The sequence below is a fragment of the Notamacropus eugenii genome, chromosome 4 (assembly GCF_028372415.1).
Source record: "Notamacropus eugenii isolate mMacEug1 chromosome 4, mMacEug1.pri_v2, whole genome shotgun sequence".
Classification (NCBI taxonomy): domain Eukaryota; kingdom Metazoa; phylum Chordata; class Mammalia; order Diprotodontia; family Macropodidae; genus Notamacropus; species Notamacropus eugenii.
In genome coordinates this window covers 25,446,820-25,461,816 of record NC_092875.1, presented here as the reverse complement: position 1 = coordinate 25,461,816, position 14,997 = coordinate 25,446,820, and the positions used below count along the sequence as shown (strand labels likewise).

Sequence of the window (14,997 nt, the reverse complement as noted above, 5' to 3'; positions counted from 1 at the left end):
CATCTTATCTAGGTGGAGTTGTTCCTCCACCCAACTAGAAAACCTTTCAAAAATTCAACATAAGGTGAATTCCAGCCCATTGTGTTCTAATAAGGCAAGTCTAAGTAGAGGCGGACCCCCTTTATCCAAATTGGGGGGGGGGGAGTAGTTCCTGAGTGATCAGAGTTCCTCATGAGTCCCTCATTAGAACAAGTCCACCTCTCATTATAATTTTCATTCTCTCATTAATTGTTAACCTATCAGAGTTGATTACTGCCCATCAGAAACACCCAGGGTATATAAACACCAAGAAATCACCATGATCCATCTTTGGTTTAGGAGAGACAGCCAAAAGATCCTTTTATTAATCATCCACTTGCAATAATTAATAAAATGATTAATTACCCAGAAACTATGTCTCTCAAACTTTTCATCTGTCATACTACATTACCTTTTGTTTCCTTCCTTTCTCCAACTTCCAGAAAACTAGTCCTCATAAGAATACAAAAGAAAAGAAAGAAACCTCAACAAAAGTAGCCAACACATGAGCTGAGTCGGCCATCACAGGCAGTGCTGCACACCGGCCCCGTCTCAGCCAAGAAGCAGAAAGTCTTTCTGCCTCCTCCTGAGGCCAGGCATGGTCATCACACCCTCATGGTTTTGTGGTGGTGGTTGTTCCTTCCAACTACACTGTTGTAGTCATCACACAGAACATTTTCCTAGTTCTGCTGACTTCATTCTGCATCAGTTCATGTAAGTCTCTCCATGGTCCCATGGTAATATTCCATTACATTCACATCCCCACAATTCTATAACATTAGAAAATTATAAAAGACTTCTTATAAACTAAACTGCAGAGAAAATTCTGTCTAACCATCCTCTGATTACCAACATCAAAGAGGCACCAAAGAGGAAGGATAGAAGCTCATCAAAGGTGCTGACCATCGAGAGGTACACAGATTACAGTTGGAAAAAGGATTATCAGTAGATGGCAAGATGCTCCAAATGTTCTGTTTGTGAATGGCACTGTGCTGATCACATCAAGCCCCACAGGGGTTTCTCAGTGAGATCCAGAATTAATCAAAAGAGATCAGCCTAGTAATCCACACAGAAAAACATAACAAATGAGGAACATATGCTCCCAATACTGTGACATGGAGCTGGATGGTCAGTCCACTGAGTTAGTACAACAGTGTGTGTGCACGTGTGTGTGTGTGTGTGTGTGTGTGTGTGTGTGACAAGAACTACACATTAATTACATCTGAGAAAATGTGCAGTGCTTTCCATAATCCTAAAATGCTCACTGAACACAAAAAATACATTTGTCTAACATCAATATTCTTCTAATAATTCTAATGGCTACAATCATAGAATATCATGTTCTCCAAAGACCTCAAATTACATATGCCCCAAAAGGCACTAGAAATATATTATGTACATAAGTAGGATGAGGTACATGTCTAATGCCTTGCAAGCAAGAAATGGTACAAAAGAGATTATTAAGAAAATAAATATACAATAGGAGAAGAAACTAGGCCAGGAATGTAGCAAAAAGTGAAGAATAAAGTGATTGATAGCCTGAATACTGCACTAGTAACTATGATATATTAAAAGGCCAAATGAAGGATAGAGCACTAGCCCTAAGGACCTGAGTTCAAATCTGGCCTCAGACATTTACTAGCTGGGTGACGGTAGGCAAATCACTTAACCCTGCTTGCCTCAAAAGAAAAAAAAAACGTCAAATGGAATTTGCATTAGGTACATATTCCATGGAGGAATTACACGAGAATCCATGGATGAAGATCACAGGCAGTGACAAGGAAGGAATGGGATGTGATGTGTACTTGTGGAAGGAGTACTCATTGATGAGATCAGATTCACTAAAGTGAAACCATCAAACTCGACCACAACTGTGAACCTTTATGTCCTAAGAGTTTAGGTACCTTTAGCTGATATGCCTTGTGTTATTTGATGTAAAAAAAACCAGCAGTGAAAGCATATGCAAAAGCAATATTCCAAAGCAGAAAGGAAATGTGAATTATAAACAAATAAGCATTTTTTAAGCAAACTGTCCAAACTTCTCCCCCAAATTTTTCGAACATATTACCATGTTATTTGTAGTCATTTTGGCAGCTGCTCCAAAGTCCACCAGCTTAATATGTCCTGTTCGGTCAATGAGAATATTTTCTGGTTTGATGTCTCTGTAAGAAAGTCAAACACGAAACTCAAAAACCAATGCTACTCTCTGCACCCCTAAGAATTCTTACACTGAGTTGTCAATTGTGTTTTTAGAGAACTAAGTACAACGAATCATTTTTGAAATATGAGCACACATTTTTGAAGTACAGATTAAAGCAAAAGAAAATGTTTGGGAAATATAATACAACCATAGTATTTCAGTGTCAGAAAAAAAAAAAACTACCTCCTCAATTTACAACAGATAAAGAAACTAAGGCCCAGTTAATAAATGACTTGCCTGAAGACACACAGAATAAAGAGCTACATAAAGCCGGCTCTTAACTCACAATCCAATACTTATTCGCCTCTGCCATTCTGCCTCACACAGATGGTGTTGGATGGGGAAAATCTGATGTCACCAGAAAGGACAGGATTCTATGCCAGTAGATACCCTTAATTGTTGACTGGCACAGTATTAAACAAACTCCTTGATCTTCTAGAGCTCTTCTCATCTCCTTAATGCCAAAAATTACCTGTACCTCTTCCTCTAGAAAAAGAAATTCCATTTTTCTCCTCTATGACCGAAAGAGCCTTTATCAAGCTTGTCAAGCCTACTATTCTAGATAGAGCTCACCTTGCATGTGGTTCCGCTTGCCAAGGTACTCATCACTTTACAAAGTTTACTTTTATCCAGCTACCTGTAATATTGCCTCCGAACTGGAGGGTACACTCACCTGATGCACAAATAATTTAGTGCACTGATTTCTCACAGGACAAATTTTCACTGAGCCACTAAAGAATGCTCACTCACCGATGGACATATCCCATCTGATGAACACTATGAATGGCCAATACCAGTTCAGCAAGATAAAACTCCACCATGTTTTCATCTAATTGATCCTCATAGCGATTCAAGAGCGATAGTAGGTCCCCTCCAGGCAGATATTCCATAACCTGCAGAGAACGACAAAACTATTCAATCACATACAACAACTAGAATTCCTAAATTAAGTCCTCAAATGAAGTCTTTGACATAATACAGTTCTTTCATAAAGCAATCGAAATATGAGTGGCATTTTAAATATCACGTGTCTTTAAAAATACATCTCTTTGTAACAGCCTGAGTATGATACATTCAAAAAAATTATTAATGTGATTTTTTTCTTTTTAATAAAATTACACAAATGTATTTAAAAGTACCTGAGGACAAAGTGAGAGCCGTCAGCTGCCTAGGTTGGCAATGATGAGCAAAAGGAGGAAACCTTAGTTCTCTAATTCTTATTAACAACTTCACATTTTTATAGTACTTTGGTCAGCTAATAAGCATTGACTAAATGCCTACTGTGTGCCAGGTACTGTGCCAATGTCTGGGGATAAAGAAAGGCAAAACATAGTCCCAGGCCTCAGAGCTCACAGTCTAATGGGGAAGACGACACACAAAGAAGCTTTAAGTATCCCAAGGACAGGCAGCAGGCCACAGTGGACTGAAGCCTGGCGTAAGTGAGGAAGACCCTGGGTTGAATAATGTCACTGACACATACTAGATGTGTGACCATGGGAGGGTAACCTAACCTCTAAGAGCCCCAGGAAACTCTCTAATACAAATTATGGATAAACTGCCAGGACGCATGAGAAGAGAAAGTTTCCACATTAGCAATTCCTTCCCCCAATGAAATCACATTCTTCCCACAACTCAGCTATGAGGGACCTGGAGGCAGGAAGTCCTGAGTTCAAATCCAGCCCTAGACACTTACTAGAAGTATAATCCTGGGCAAGTTATTTTACCTCTGTCTGCCTCAGAACCTGACCCCTGGAGTTGATATGAGGACCAACTGAGATAATATTTGTTCATAATAGACACTTGATAAATGCTCGTTTCCTCCTCCTAGTCCACACAAAAAATATACATATATTTACAAAGCAATGTCCTCACAGCTCTATAGAGTAGATAGTAAAAGCATTAATATTATTATCTTCATTTTACAAATGAAGAACCCATTCCAAAAGGTGGAGTAATATGCCTGTTGCACCCAAAGTCATAAAAATCTGCAAAATCCAGTCCAAGTCATCTGATTTCAAGTCCAACAATATTTTCACTACCACTTTTTTCACTTTCTCCATTTTTAGGAGGTGGGTAGACAGGCACCGCCATATTCCCCACAGTAGGATGCAACAGCACCAAGGCTGGGCATTGAAAATAGGATCCAGTAGGTTGGCCCACTGCCATTCTTTGTACCTACCCCACTGCCATATGTCTGCTGTATTTCTAGATAAGTGCTAGTCCCCATAGAAGAAAATGTTGGGGTGTAAACTTCAAGATGCCAAGTTTGGTCCTTGCTTATTCAGATTAAGTCAAACTTCAGCTGGCTTCAACCCAACCAACGGCAACCCCATTAAGTCTGGCCTAATAGTAAGCCAAATCTCTATGACAACAACCCCAGTCACATCAGTTCTAGAGCCAAGAACAGGTACTGTAGCCGTTTGCGGAGAACAACTTGATGAGAAAGAAGACCTTGCTATAGTAAACAATCCCTGATCTCAAGGAGCTCTATAAAACTTTATAAAGACCTTTATAAGCATTTGCTAACTTAACTGAAGACAATTTTCCCTGTTATCTGTCACAATGTTGATTATGGACCAATGAGAATTCAGTTCAATATTTATAACATATAAGGTCCCCTTTCAGTTCTAGATTTATGAACCTATGACTTACTAAGCACCTCAGCTGTAGATTATACTGGTACATGAATATTTGTAGTCCACAGACCTTCTTCTCAAGGTGCTTATATCCTGCCAAGAGTTTATTATTTTATCCAATGCAAAAAACTATTGTTGGAAGAAGAGTCCATTACAAGGGCTTCTTCTGTCCCTTCACATACACAGGAGATCTCATCTCAGTCCCATAGCACCCACCTCTGAAAATAAAATCCACTTACTTACTCAGTTCTGACCTGCAGATAAAGAGTATGTGGGCAAATATATTTTAAATATATATGCTGATATACACATGTCCTAAATGTAAAAAAAAGGGAATTCACAAATAAAGAGATCATACTCTAAAAATACAAACAATTTATACACGACGACATACGATAATTATGTTTTCCACTCTGCTTGTATTAAAAAATATGATAATACAGAGACTCTCTAGCAAGATAATGATTCTGGAATGCTGGGACAGTCAGCAATAGCTGCTGGAATGGTTTCCTTTATGAGTTAAAAACTGACCGTGAAAAGCTATACTCCATTCAGAACTGGAGAACCGGCTCCATACCTTATCCTGAACCTTTACCAAGTATTAATACTAACATACATCTTCTTCAGAGAGAAACACATCTTCCAAAAGACGTAAGAAGGAAACGTTCCATGATTTTTCCAAGGGGTAGGTCTAACCATGTCACTAACTTCCTATTGTATTGCAGTTCCAGGCTTCTAGCAGAGTGCATCCCTACCAAAAACAAGCTGCAAACACCAAAACAGCTGCTTCATGAAAGCAAGCCTCACATCAGGTGCGGCAAATGTGGAAATGCCTAGTGATATTCACTTAAATCATCTAACCAAAATACATTCAAGCTGAAAATTCCAGTAGTCACAATAGCAAAACTCTGCTCTGGGCTACCAGCAAATTCCTTGAGCCTCTGATTTCCAAAAGGCATATTAGGGGGGCATGCTGATCCCCCAAGAGCAAACGATGCCTTCTGGACCATTCCCCATCCCCCACGAGTGAGAAAGACTTCAGTGCTGTCGCTGGACTCATCAACCTTTTCCTTGAAGTTAGTCATGCTGGAAGATTCAAAATTGGACCTAGAAATATATTTTCAGATATTGGGAAAATTGGGTGAGTCTGAGGCTACAAATATTAAAAACCTATGCTCCCAGAATATGCCTACCACCTGTCACTCAATGGACCATGGACTTCCAAGAAAAACCAGCACAGCAACAAAAAGTAACAAGATCAAAGTCACAAACCAATATTCACCATGGAGACCACATGTACAGTCTAAGTAGTTTTGGTTTAGGGGTGGGGGAATGTTTTTTAGCAAAAATGAAGAGTGAAAAGTGGTCCTTAAATTCTATATTCAGATATTGTCCAACAATTCAGTGACCAATAAGTTCAACAAATATTAAATATTAATTATATGATATGCCAGACACTGTGATAGGTTTTGGAGATATCCCCTAAATGAAGGTAAAGATGACCAAACCAAGGAAACGAGCAAATCCTCCAGGAGGCTCGCAGGACGTGGTGCCAAAGCAGCAAACTCCAGTGCACCACTGGTAAGCCAGAATGACCACTGCTGCCATGTCTGGCTTCCTCAGCCGCTTCATCGGTGTCACCAACAAGCCTTATAAGCATTAAGGTCAGGGCATGCCAGCCCCTGTGCCCAGCTCTTCACAAATGCAGTCCTCTGAGGGAGGTGAGTGTGTGGCAGGGCAAAATCATCCACAAATAAGGCCCCAAAGAAAGTCAATCCTCATCACAACACTGTGCCAGGCTGCAGAAACAAGACCACAGCTGGGTATTGTGATCCCCCAAGAGGGCAATCACCAGCAGGAATGGCAGAAAGTGCTCTGAGGTCTAGAGGCCTCGAGCTGAAAGGGACTTTGGGGCTCATTCTGTCCAACCCCCTAATTTCCAGGAGGATGGAACTCAACCCTGTGGATTCTGCCTCACTATTTTCTGATATCATCACTCCGCTTTGTCCCTGTCGTCCCCTGGGACTGTCTTGTTCCTCAAGCCTTTCTTCATTTGTTTTCTTTTCCCACACAAAATCTTTTTTCTACCAAAACCTTAAAGCAACCTCCTCTTTCTGGAGCATATTTTCTTCCCCCATCCCTCCATAATGGCTCTTTAAACAGAAAACCGCAGAACTCTGGGCTGAGCTTACATTCTGACTGTTAATCATCAATGCTCTTAAAGCCTCGGTTTCTACACTTGTGAAACAGGACTGGCCTCTGTTTCTTCTTAGTTCAGAGAATTAAATACAGTATTAAGCAATGTGGTGTGACTGGAGATCCCTGAGAAACCCCAGCAGGCTGACGAACAAGCCTGTCACGAAGCTAGCTTCTTGTAATGGACTTGCTCTTTTTGGAGCACACTTCCGACTGGTTCTTTCAAACAGCAGCTGCAGTTCCTAATAAAAGGGCAAATTTTGCATGTGCTCAGGATGAGTAAGACTGCAGATCCTAGGCTGATGCTTCCAACCACACCCAAGCACATGGAAAGGAATGTCACCAAAAGCATCTCTGAAAAGGAAGGATTAACAGGACTGGTACCAGGAAGAACTAATCAAATATAAACAGGGTCCATGATTAAGACCCACTTGTGCTAACCAATGCTAAGAATCCTTTCACATACTTCTCATGTCAGAACTGGTGATCCCACTATTCCCAGCACACCCTGACACCAATCACTGTCCTCCTTTGCCATTGCTGCTACTTTTTGGTGAGGAGGGAGAGCACTTGAGGCATGAAGGAGGTGATGGAAGAGGCACATGGCTCATGTGCCAAGTAAAAGGCAGGGATTCCTAGATCACAGAATCCACTAACTCTATTTCAAAAATTAGTGAGGCCAAAAAGACCTCCAACTGGTAGGCAGCTCTCCTCATCATGAGTCATCTAAACTTAACTGGGTTGAGCCCTGTACAACAGACATATAAGCTGTCATTCAATCCATACTCAGAAATCCTTTGAACTTGAAAGAATCTGTCAAATAGTTTACATTCCACTAAGTCCATGACCTTTAAGAAACAAGGGGTACCACCAATTCAGGACAAGGCCCAGGTCCCATTACAGGGACCACCTCTTTAAAATCACTGCAGAATGATCTGCATGGTAGGCAATAAATTATCCATCCGTGCCACTGATCAGTCAGCAATGTACTTTGGTGATAGCTGGTCATCTTTTCCTCAATAATAAACATTGTAGCTCTAAACTGTCATGAAAGGCTTCACTGTGTGAAGGTCCTTGCTTTGTTGATTGATTTTGACACCAGTCTGCTTTTTATAGAAAATGCCCAAGCAAAAAATCAAAAACAAAAAGTAAAGAAACAACCCACATTCATGAGGTTGGAAGGGCGTCATTCTAAATATTCTAAATTTTTACAAGTCACAGCTTTCTCTACCACAGGGCAGGAGGTCATCACCAAGGTTCCTTCCTAGGCATCAACATCTCAGCTCCTCACATAGTAAGATTCTAAATGCACTCATGGTAATATGACATCTCAAAAGACCAAGACACAAAACAACTATTTCAAAGGCACTGAGAACTCTGAGAATTCCTTAAGGCACTAACACACTAAGCAACTGACTTGAGAGCTACAAGAAGCATTAATATCTCATTTCACCAATGAGAAAACTCTACTGAGAGACCAAACACAAAACAGGAACCAACCCTACAAGCCGAGCATTCCCCTGATGACCAGCTGTCTTCCAAACACTTTATTCTACCATATGGGAGCCATGCAAGGTTGATGGATGATGCACTTCAAGAAGTGTAAGAGTAGTGCTCTATCACAACCCCATACCACAACTTATTCATACAATGGGCATCCCCTCAACTTCCAATTCTTTACCATCACAAAGAGAGCCACTTTAAATATTTTAGAACATATAGGCTATTTTCCTTTGTTCCTCATCACTTTGGGAAACAAATCTAATGGGGATATTGATGGGTCAAAGGGTATATACAGTTTTATAACACTTTGCTCACCAAAATGGCTGGATCAGTTCACAATTTCACCAACCATATATCAGTATTACAATAACAAAGATTTTCAAAGGGGAAAAAAACAGTTCAACGATATGAAGCAATGTATCAATAATGGGCTAGTGCCACGCAGTGCCCCACGCCCACGATTCTGGCTCTACAAGCAGTGGGGACGTGGCCTTCTTGCGCCTCGTCTTTGGAACTAACCTGGGTCACGATTTCACAGCGTTTGGTTTTGTTCACACTGCTAGCGCTCATGCCGTTCATATCACTGTCGGCACTGTGTGCAGGTGTCCTGACTACTAATCTGACTCAGCATCAGTTCATGAGTCTTCTCTCCCATGCTACAATACAGTAATCAATCAATCCACTAATCAAAATTCATTTATCTAGTGCTCACTAAGGCAAAGATAAAGCAAAAAAAGCCCCTGGATTCAAGGAGCTTACATTCTACTGAGGGAAACAACCCATTTAAATCAGAACATGCAAGGCAATGAAGACTGGAGGGAAAGGAACCTGAAGAAACAATGTTGGCAGCTGGGGAGGCCAGCAAAGGCTTCCTAGAGAAATCAATGCTTCAACTGCCTCTTAAACAAGTCCCAAGTTAGGAGGGAGAGCATTCCAGGCATGGCAAGGGGAGGAGAAGGCAGGCACAGAATGGTTCATTTTACTGAACTTCAATCTGAGATGGCTCACTGGGTAGAAAAGAAGGGAAGTTTAGAAATGAATTTGATAGAAAGGCAAAAGGGATAAATAAAAGATAAAATTCTTAAAAAAATAAAACAGGGGGCAAAGCCAAGATGGCAGAGTAGAAAGACGCACATACGCTAGCTCCAAACCCACAGCCCATAAAATATCTGTAAAAAAGAACTCCCAACAAATTCTGGAGCAGCAGAAACCACAGAACAACAGAGCAGAGGAGATTTCTGTTCCAGAGGGACCTGAAAACCTCAAGCATTCTTGATGAAAAGACCAGAGCTGAAAAGAAAATTTGACTTTCAAACACAAGAATCAAGAGAAGCATGAAAAGGTAAACAGGAAAGAGAAATCATAAGGGACTTACAAAAGTTGAACTGTTTACATTCCTACATGGAAAGACAATATTTGTAACTCTTGAAACTATTCAGTATCTGGGTACTGGGTGGGATTACACACACACACACATGCACACACACATGCACACACACATAGAGACAGAGTGCACAGAGTGAATTGAAGAGGATGGGATCATATCTTAAAAAAATGAAATCAAGCAGTGAGAGAGAAATATATTGGGAGGAGAAAGGGAGAAATGGAATGGGGCAAATTATCTCTCATAAAAGAGGCAAGCAAAAGACTTATTAGTGGAGGGATAAAGAGGGGAGGGGAGAGAAAAACATGAAGTTTACTCTCATCACATTCCACTAAAGGAAGGAATAAAATGCACACTCATTTTGGTATGAAAACCTATCTTACAATACAGGAAAGTGGAGGATAAGGGGATAAGCAGGGTAGGGGGGATGATGGAAGGGAGGGCATGGGGAGGAGGGAGTAATTCGAGGTCGACACTCATGGGGAGGGACAGGATCAAAAGAGAGAATAGAAGCAATGGGGGGCAAGATAGAATGGAGGGAAATATAGTTAGTCTTATACAACACAACTATTATGGAAGTCATTTACAAAACTACACAGATATGGCCTATATTGAATTGCTTGCCTTCCAAAGGGAAGGGGTGGGGAGGGAGGGAGGAAGAGAAGTTGGAACTCAAAGTTTTGGGAACAACTGTCGAGTACTGTTCTTGCCACTAAGAAATAAGAAATACAGGTAAAGGGGTATAGAAAGTTATCTGGCCCTACAGGACAAAAGAGAAGATAGAGACAAGGGCAGAGAGGGATGACAGATGAGAGAGCAGATTGGTGATAGGGGCAATTAGAACGCTCGGTGTTTTGGGGTGGGGGGAGGGGACAAAAGGGGAGAAAATGTGGAACCCAGAATGTTGTGAAAATGAATGTTAAAAGTTAAATAAATAAATGAATAAATAAATAAATAAAATAAACAGAAGAATAGAAACTCCGAAAACAGAACCATTTCTGGATTTAGAGCAAAAGACACCAGGATGCTTGCACTGGCTAAAACATCAATTGAAAACCCCCAAATTTTAACAATTTTACACTGACCTCAAATCATTGTTGTAGACAATGACTGTCATACAAACAAACGTTGATAAAGGACAAGAATGTTTAAAAATCAATTTCACTGTGACCAGCATACCACTACTACTCTAGGACATCTTTCAGGAGATAGAAAGTGTTGTTGGAGAGAAACAGAGCCTGCTAGCTGTCCCACACAGGCCAGGGAGCCAGTGTGAAAAAGGAATATGAACACTCACTCTGGATTCAGGAACGCAGTTCCAGCATTAGCTATGTGATGCTGGCCAAGTTGATAAATAAATCTCCCTAAACTTTCCTTACCTGTGAAATAAAGGTAATTCCTTCACAGGATTATTATGAGGAAAGGACTTTGTAAACTTTCAAGTGCTATATGGACATAGTTATTGTTAGTTTTTTATCAGAACAATCAAAGATCTATATAGCAAAAAGTGACCAACTGTATTAACTGGGTAGGCAGAAGTACTACTTCCAAACGCCAAAACCCAGAATAAGCCATATACTCTATTACCCAGCTTAAAGCATTGGGTTGTAAAAATTTTTCATGCCCTGAATCATGGTATCCATCTCAGGATACTACTTCAGTATAATTTGGAATGATGCCCAAAGGGCTCTAAAACTGTGCATGCCTTTGGAAACCACAATACCATGACTGTTCCCAAAGAGAGCAAAGAAAAAGCAAACAGATCTATATATACCAATAATTTTAATAGCAGCTCTTTTTATGGTGGCAAAGAATTAGAAATCTAGGGGATGCCCATCAACAGAGGAATAGCTAAACAAGTTGTAGTGTGGATTGTGATAGAATACTAATGTGCTATAAGAAATGATGAGGAGAATGGTTTCAGAAAAACCTGGGAAGACTTATATGAACTGATGCAGAGTGAAGTGAGGAGAATATTGTGCACAGTGAACAGTAATGTTGTAAGACCAATCAATTGTGAAAGACTTAGCTACTCTGACCGAGACTATGACCAAAGGCAAAGAAACCACAATGAAAAATGCTATCCACCTCCAGAAGACTGCTTAACCGAATGCAGACTGAATTATATATACATTTTTAGTCTTTGTTTTGTTTTTTGGTCTGTTTTCTTTTGCAACATGGCTAATAAAGAAATGTTTTGCATGACTCCATGTGTATAATCAATATCAAATTGTTTGCCTTCTCAAGCAGGGGAAAGAACAAAAGGGAAAGAAAGACTTTGGAACTCAAAATTTCTTAAATGAATTTTTAAAAGTTTTACATGTAATTGGGAAATAGCTAATGAAATTAATAAAAACACACTGAATAAAGATTCCTCCAGCTTAAAAAAAAATGGTACCTTAGGGTACCTCACTGTTTTAAGAAGCAGCAGATGGCATATTGGAAACAACAGTGGGAAGACTACAGATCAAGGCCCAGCTCTACCCAGTAACTTCGACCAAATAGCTTAACCTTTCTGTTCCCACTTGTCTAGAAAAAATAAAAGCAATGCCAACATGATGGAGTAGAAAGATGCATATATACTCTAGCACTTCCCCCACAGCCCACAAAATACCTGTAAAAAATGACTCTCAATGAATTCTAGAGCAGCAGAAGCCACAGAACAACAAAATGAAAGAGGTTTCCAGCCAAAGGTAACCTGGAAGGCCAAAGGGAAAGGTCTATCTCACGGGACGCAGAGCGGAGCCCAGCCCAGCCCTGGCTGCATGGCACTGGGAGGAATAGGACCTAAACAGACTTCTGGGGCAGAATTCCCAGCAGGGAGGGCCCCAGATCCCTCAACCCACAAGCGACAAAGAAACCTCCAAAGGTCAGTGTGGGAGGGCTTTCCCAGCTGGGTGAGAGGGGAACAGGGTTCCCCCAGCACTAGCCCCAGGCAGCGGCAGCAGCAAGAGGCAGACAGCTATGGTGGCCAAGGAAGCAGCCTGGGTCCATTATCCAGGCAGCTCAGCTTAAAGCCTCTGGTGGAATTGCTGATCTGAATCTCAGCCCTCAGTGGACACCCCACCCAAAGCCTGGGGGGTGGGGGGGAGCGCGGAATTGAGCAGCTGATTTGAATCTCATCTCTGCCTTGTACGCGGGAGAGAAGCACTAGGACCCTCCTCTTGACAAAGGATTTAGAAGTCAAATAACTGGCTGGGAAAACGCCCAAAAAAGAGAAACAGGTGTCTCCTTCCATCCTTTCAGATGAGGAAGAACAAGGCATACTGTCAGAGGAAGTCAAGGCCTCTGCCTCCAGTACCCCCAAAATGAATATGAAATGGGCTCAGGCCATAGAAGAGCCTGAAAAGCGTGTCAGCAGTCTGCTAAAGGAGAACCAAGAAAATGCTGAGGAAAATAACACCTTTAAAAAGAGGCTAACTCAATTGGAAAAAGAGGTCCAAAAAGCCAATGAGGAGAAGGAGGCTTTAAGAAACAGAATTAGCCAAATGGAAAAGAAGGTTCAAAAGCTCAATGAACAAAATAGTTCTTTAAAAGAGAGAGTGGAGCTCAGGGAAGCTAATGACTATAAGATAAACCAAGAAGTTAGAAAACAAAACCACAAGATCGAAAAAATAGAAGATAATATGAAACATCTCACTGGAAAAACAACTGACCTGGAAAATAGATCCAGGAGAGACAATTTAAAAATTATGAGACTACCTGAAAGCCATGATCAAAAAAAGAGCCTAGAAATTATCTTTCATGAAATTATCAAGTAAAACTGCCCTGATAGTCTAGAACCAGAAGGCAAAATAAATATTGAAAGAATCCACTGATCACCTCCTGAAAGAGACCCAAAAAGAGAAACTCCTAGGAATATTGTGGCCAAATTTCAGAGTTTGCTGGTCAAGGAGAAAATATTGTAAGCAACTAGAAAGAAACAATTCTAGTATTGTGGAAAAACAATCAGGATAACACAAGATCTAGCAGCTTCTACATTAAGGGATAGAAGGGCATGGAATAGGATATTCCAGAAGTCAAAGGAACTAGGACTAAAACCAAGAATCACCTACCCAGCAAAACTGAGTATAATACTTCAGGGGGAAGAAATGGTCATTCAATGATATAGAAGACTTTCAAGCATTCATGATGAAAAGACCAGAGCTGAAAAGAAAATTTGACTTTCAAACACAAGAATGAAGAGAAGCATATAACAGGAAAAAGAAATCATATAAGACTTCTAAAGCTGAACTATTTACATTCCTACATGGAAAGATCATATTTGTAACTCTTGAGACTTTTCTTAGTATTTGGGTAAGTGGAGGGATTATACACACACACACACACACACACACACACACACACAGAGTACAGGTTGAGTTGAATCAGAAGAGATAATATCCATAAAAAAATAATAAAGTAAAAATTAAGGGGCGAGGGAGGAAAATACTGGGAGGAGAAAGGGAGAAACGGAATGAGGCAGGCTATAATTCATAAAAGAGATAAGAAAAGTCCTGTTCAATGGAGGAGAAAAGGGAGAAGATGAGAGGGGAAAAGTGAAGCTTACTCTCTTCACATATAGCTTAAGGAGGGAATAACATGCTCACTAAATTTGGTATGAAAATCTTATCTTACACTACAGGAAAGTAGGGGAGAAGGGGACAAGTAGGGTATGGAGGATGATAGAAGGGAGGGCAAATGAGAGAAGAGAGTAACTAGAAGTAAACATTTTTTGAAGGGACAAGGTCAAATGAGAGAATAAAAAAAGGAGGCGGACAGGGTAGGATGGAGGGCAATATAGTTAGTATTACACAACATGATTATTATGGAAGTCTTTTGCAAAATGACACATATATAGCTGGTACTGAAATGCTTGCCTTCTCAGTGGGAATGAGCAGGGAGGGAGGGAGGGAGAGAAGTTGGAATTCAAAGTATTAGAAACGAATGTTGAGAATTACTATTGCATGTAACTGGGAAATAAAAAACACAGGTAATGGGGTATAGAAATTTATCTTGCCCCACATGAAAAGAGAGAAGATGGGGATAAAGGAAGGGTGGGGTATGATAGAAGGGAGGGT

The 14,997-nt window shown here is 40.5% G+C and overlaps 1 protein-coding gene across 1 annotated transcript in view; it reads right to left on the bottom strand.

Annotated features, from left to right (window-relative positions):
• The window catches only part of CIT (citron rho-interacting serine/threonine kinase), a 159,050-nt gene that overhangs the window by 123,038 nt on the left and 21,015 nt on the right, over positions 1-14,997 (bottom strand). The window contains exons 6-7 of the mRNA XM_072600295.1: positions 2,969-3,111; positions 2,087-2,180 (exon numbers count right to left, since the gene is read on the bottom strand). Of these exons, the coding sequence (XP_072456396.1) occupies positions 2,087-2,180; positions 2,969-3,111 (237 nt within the window). The remainder of the gene's footprint in view (positions 1-2,086; positions 2,181-2,968; positions 3,112-14,997) is intronic.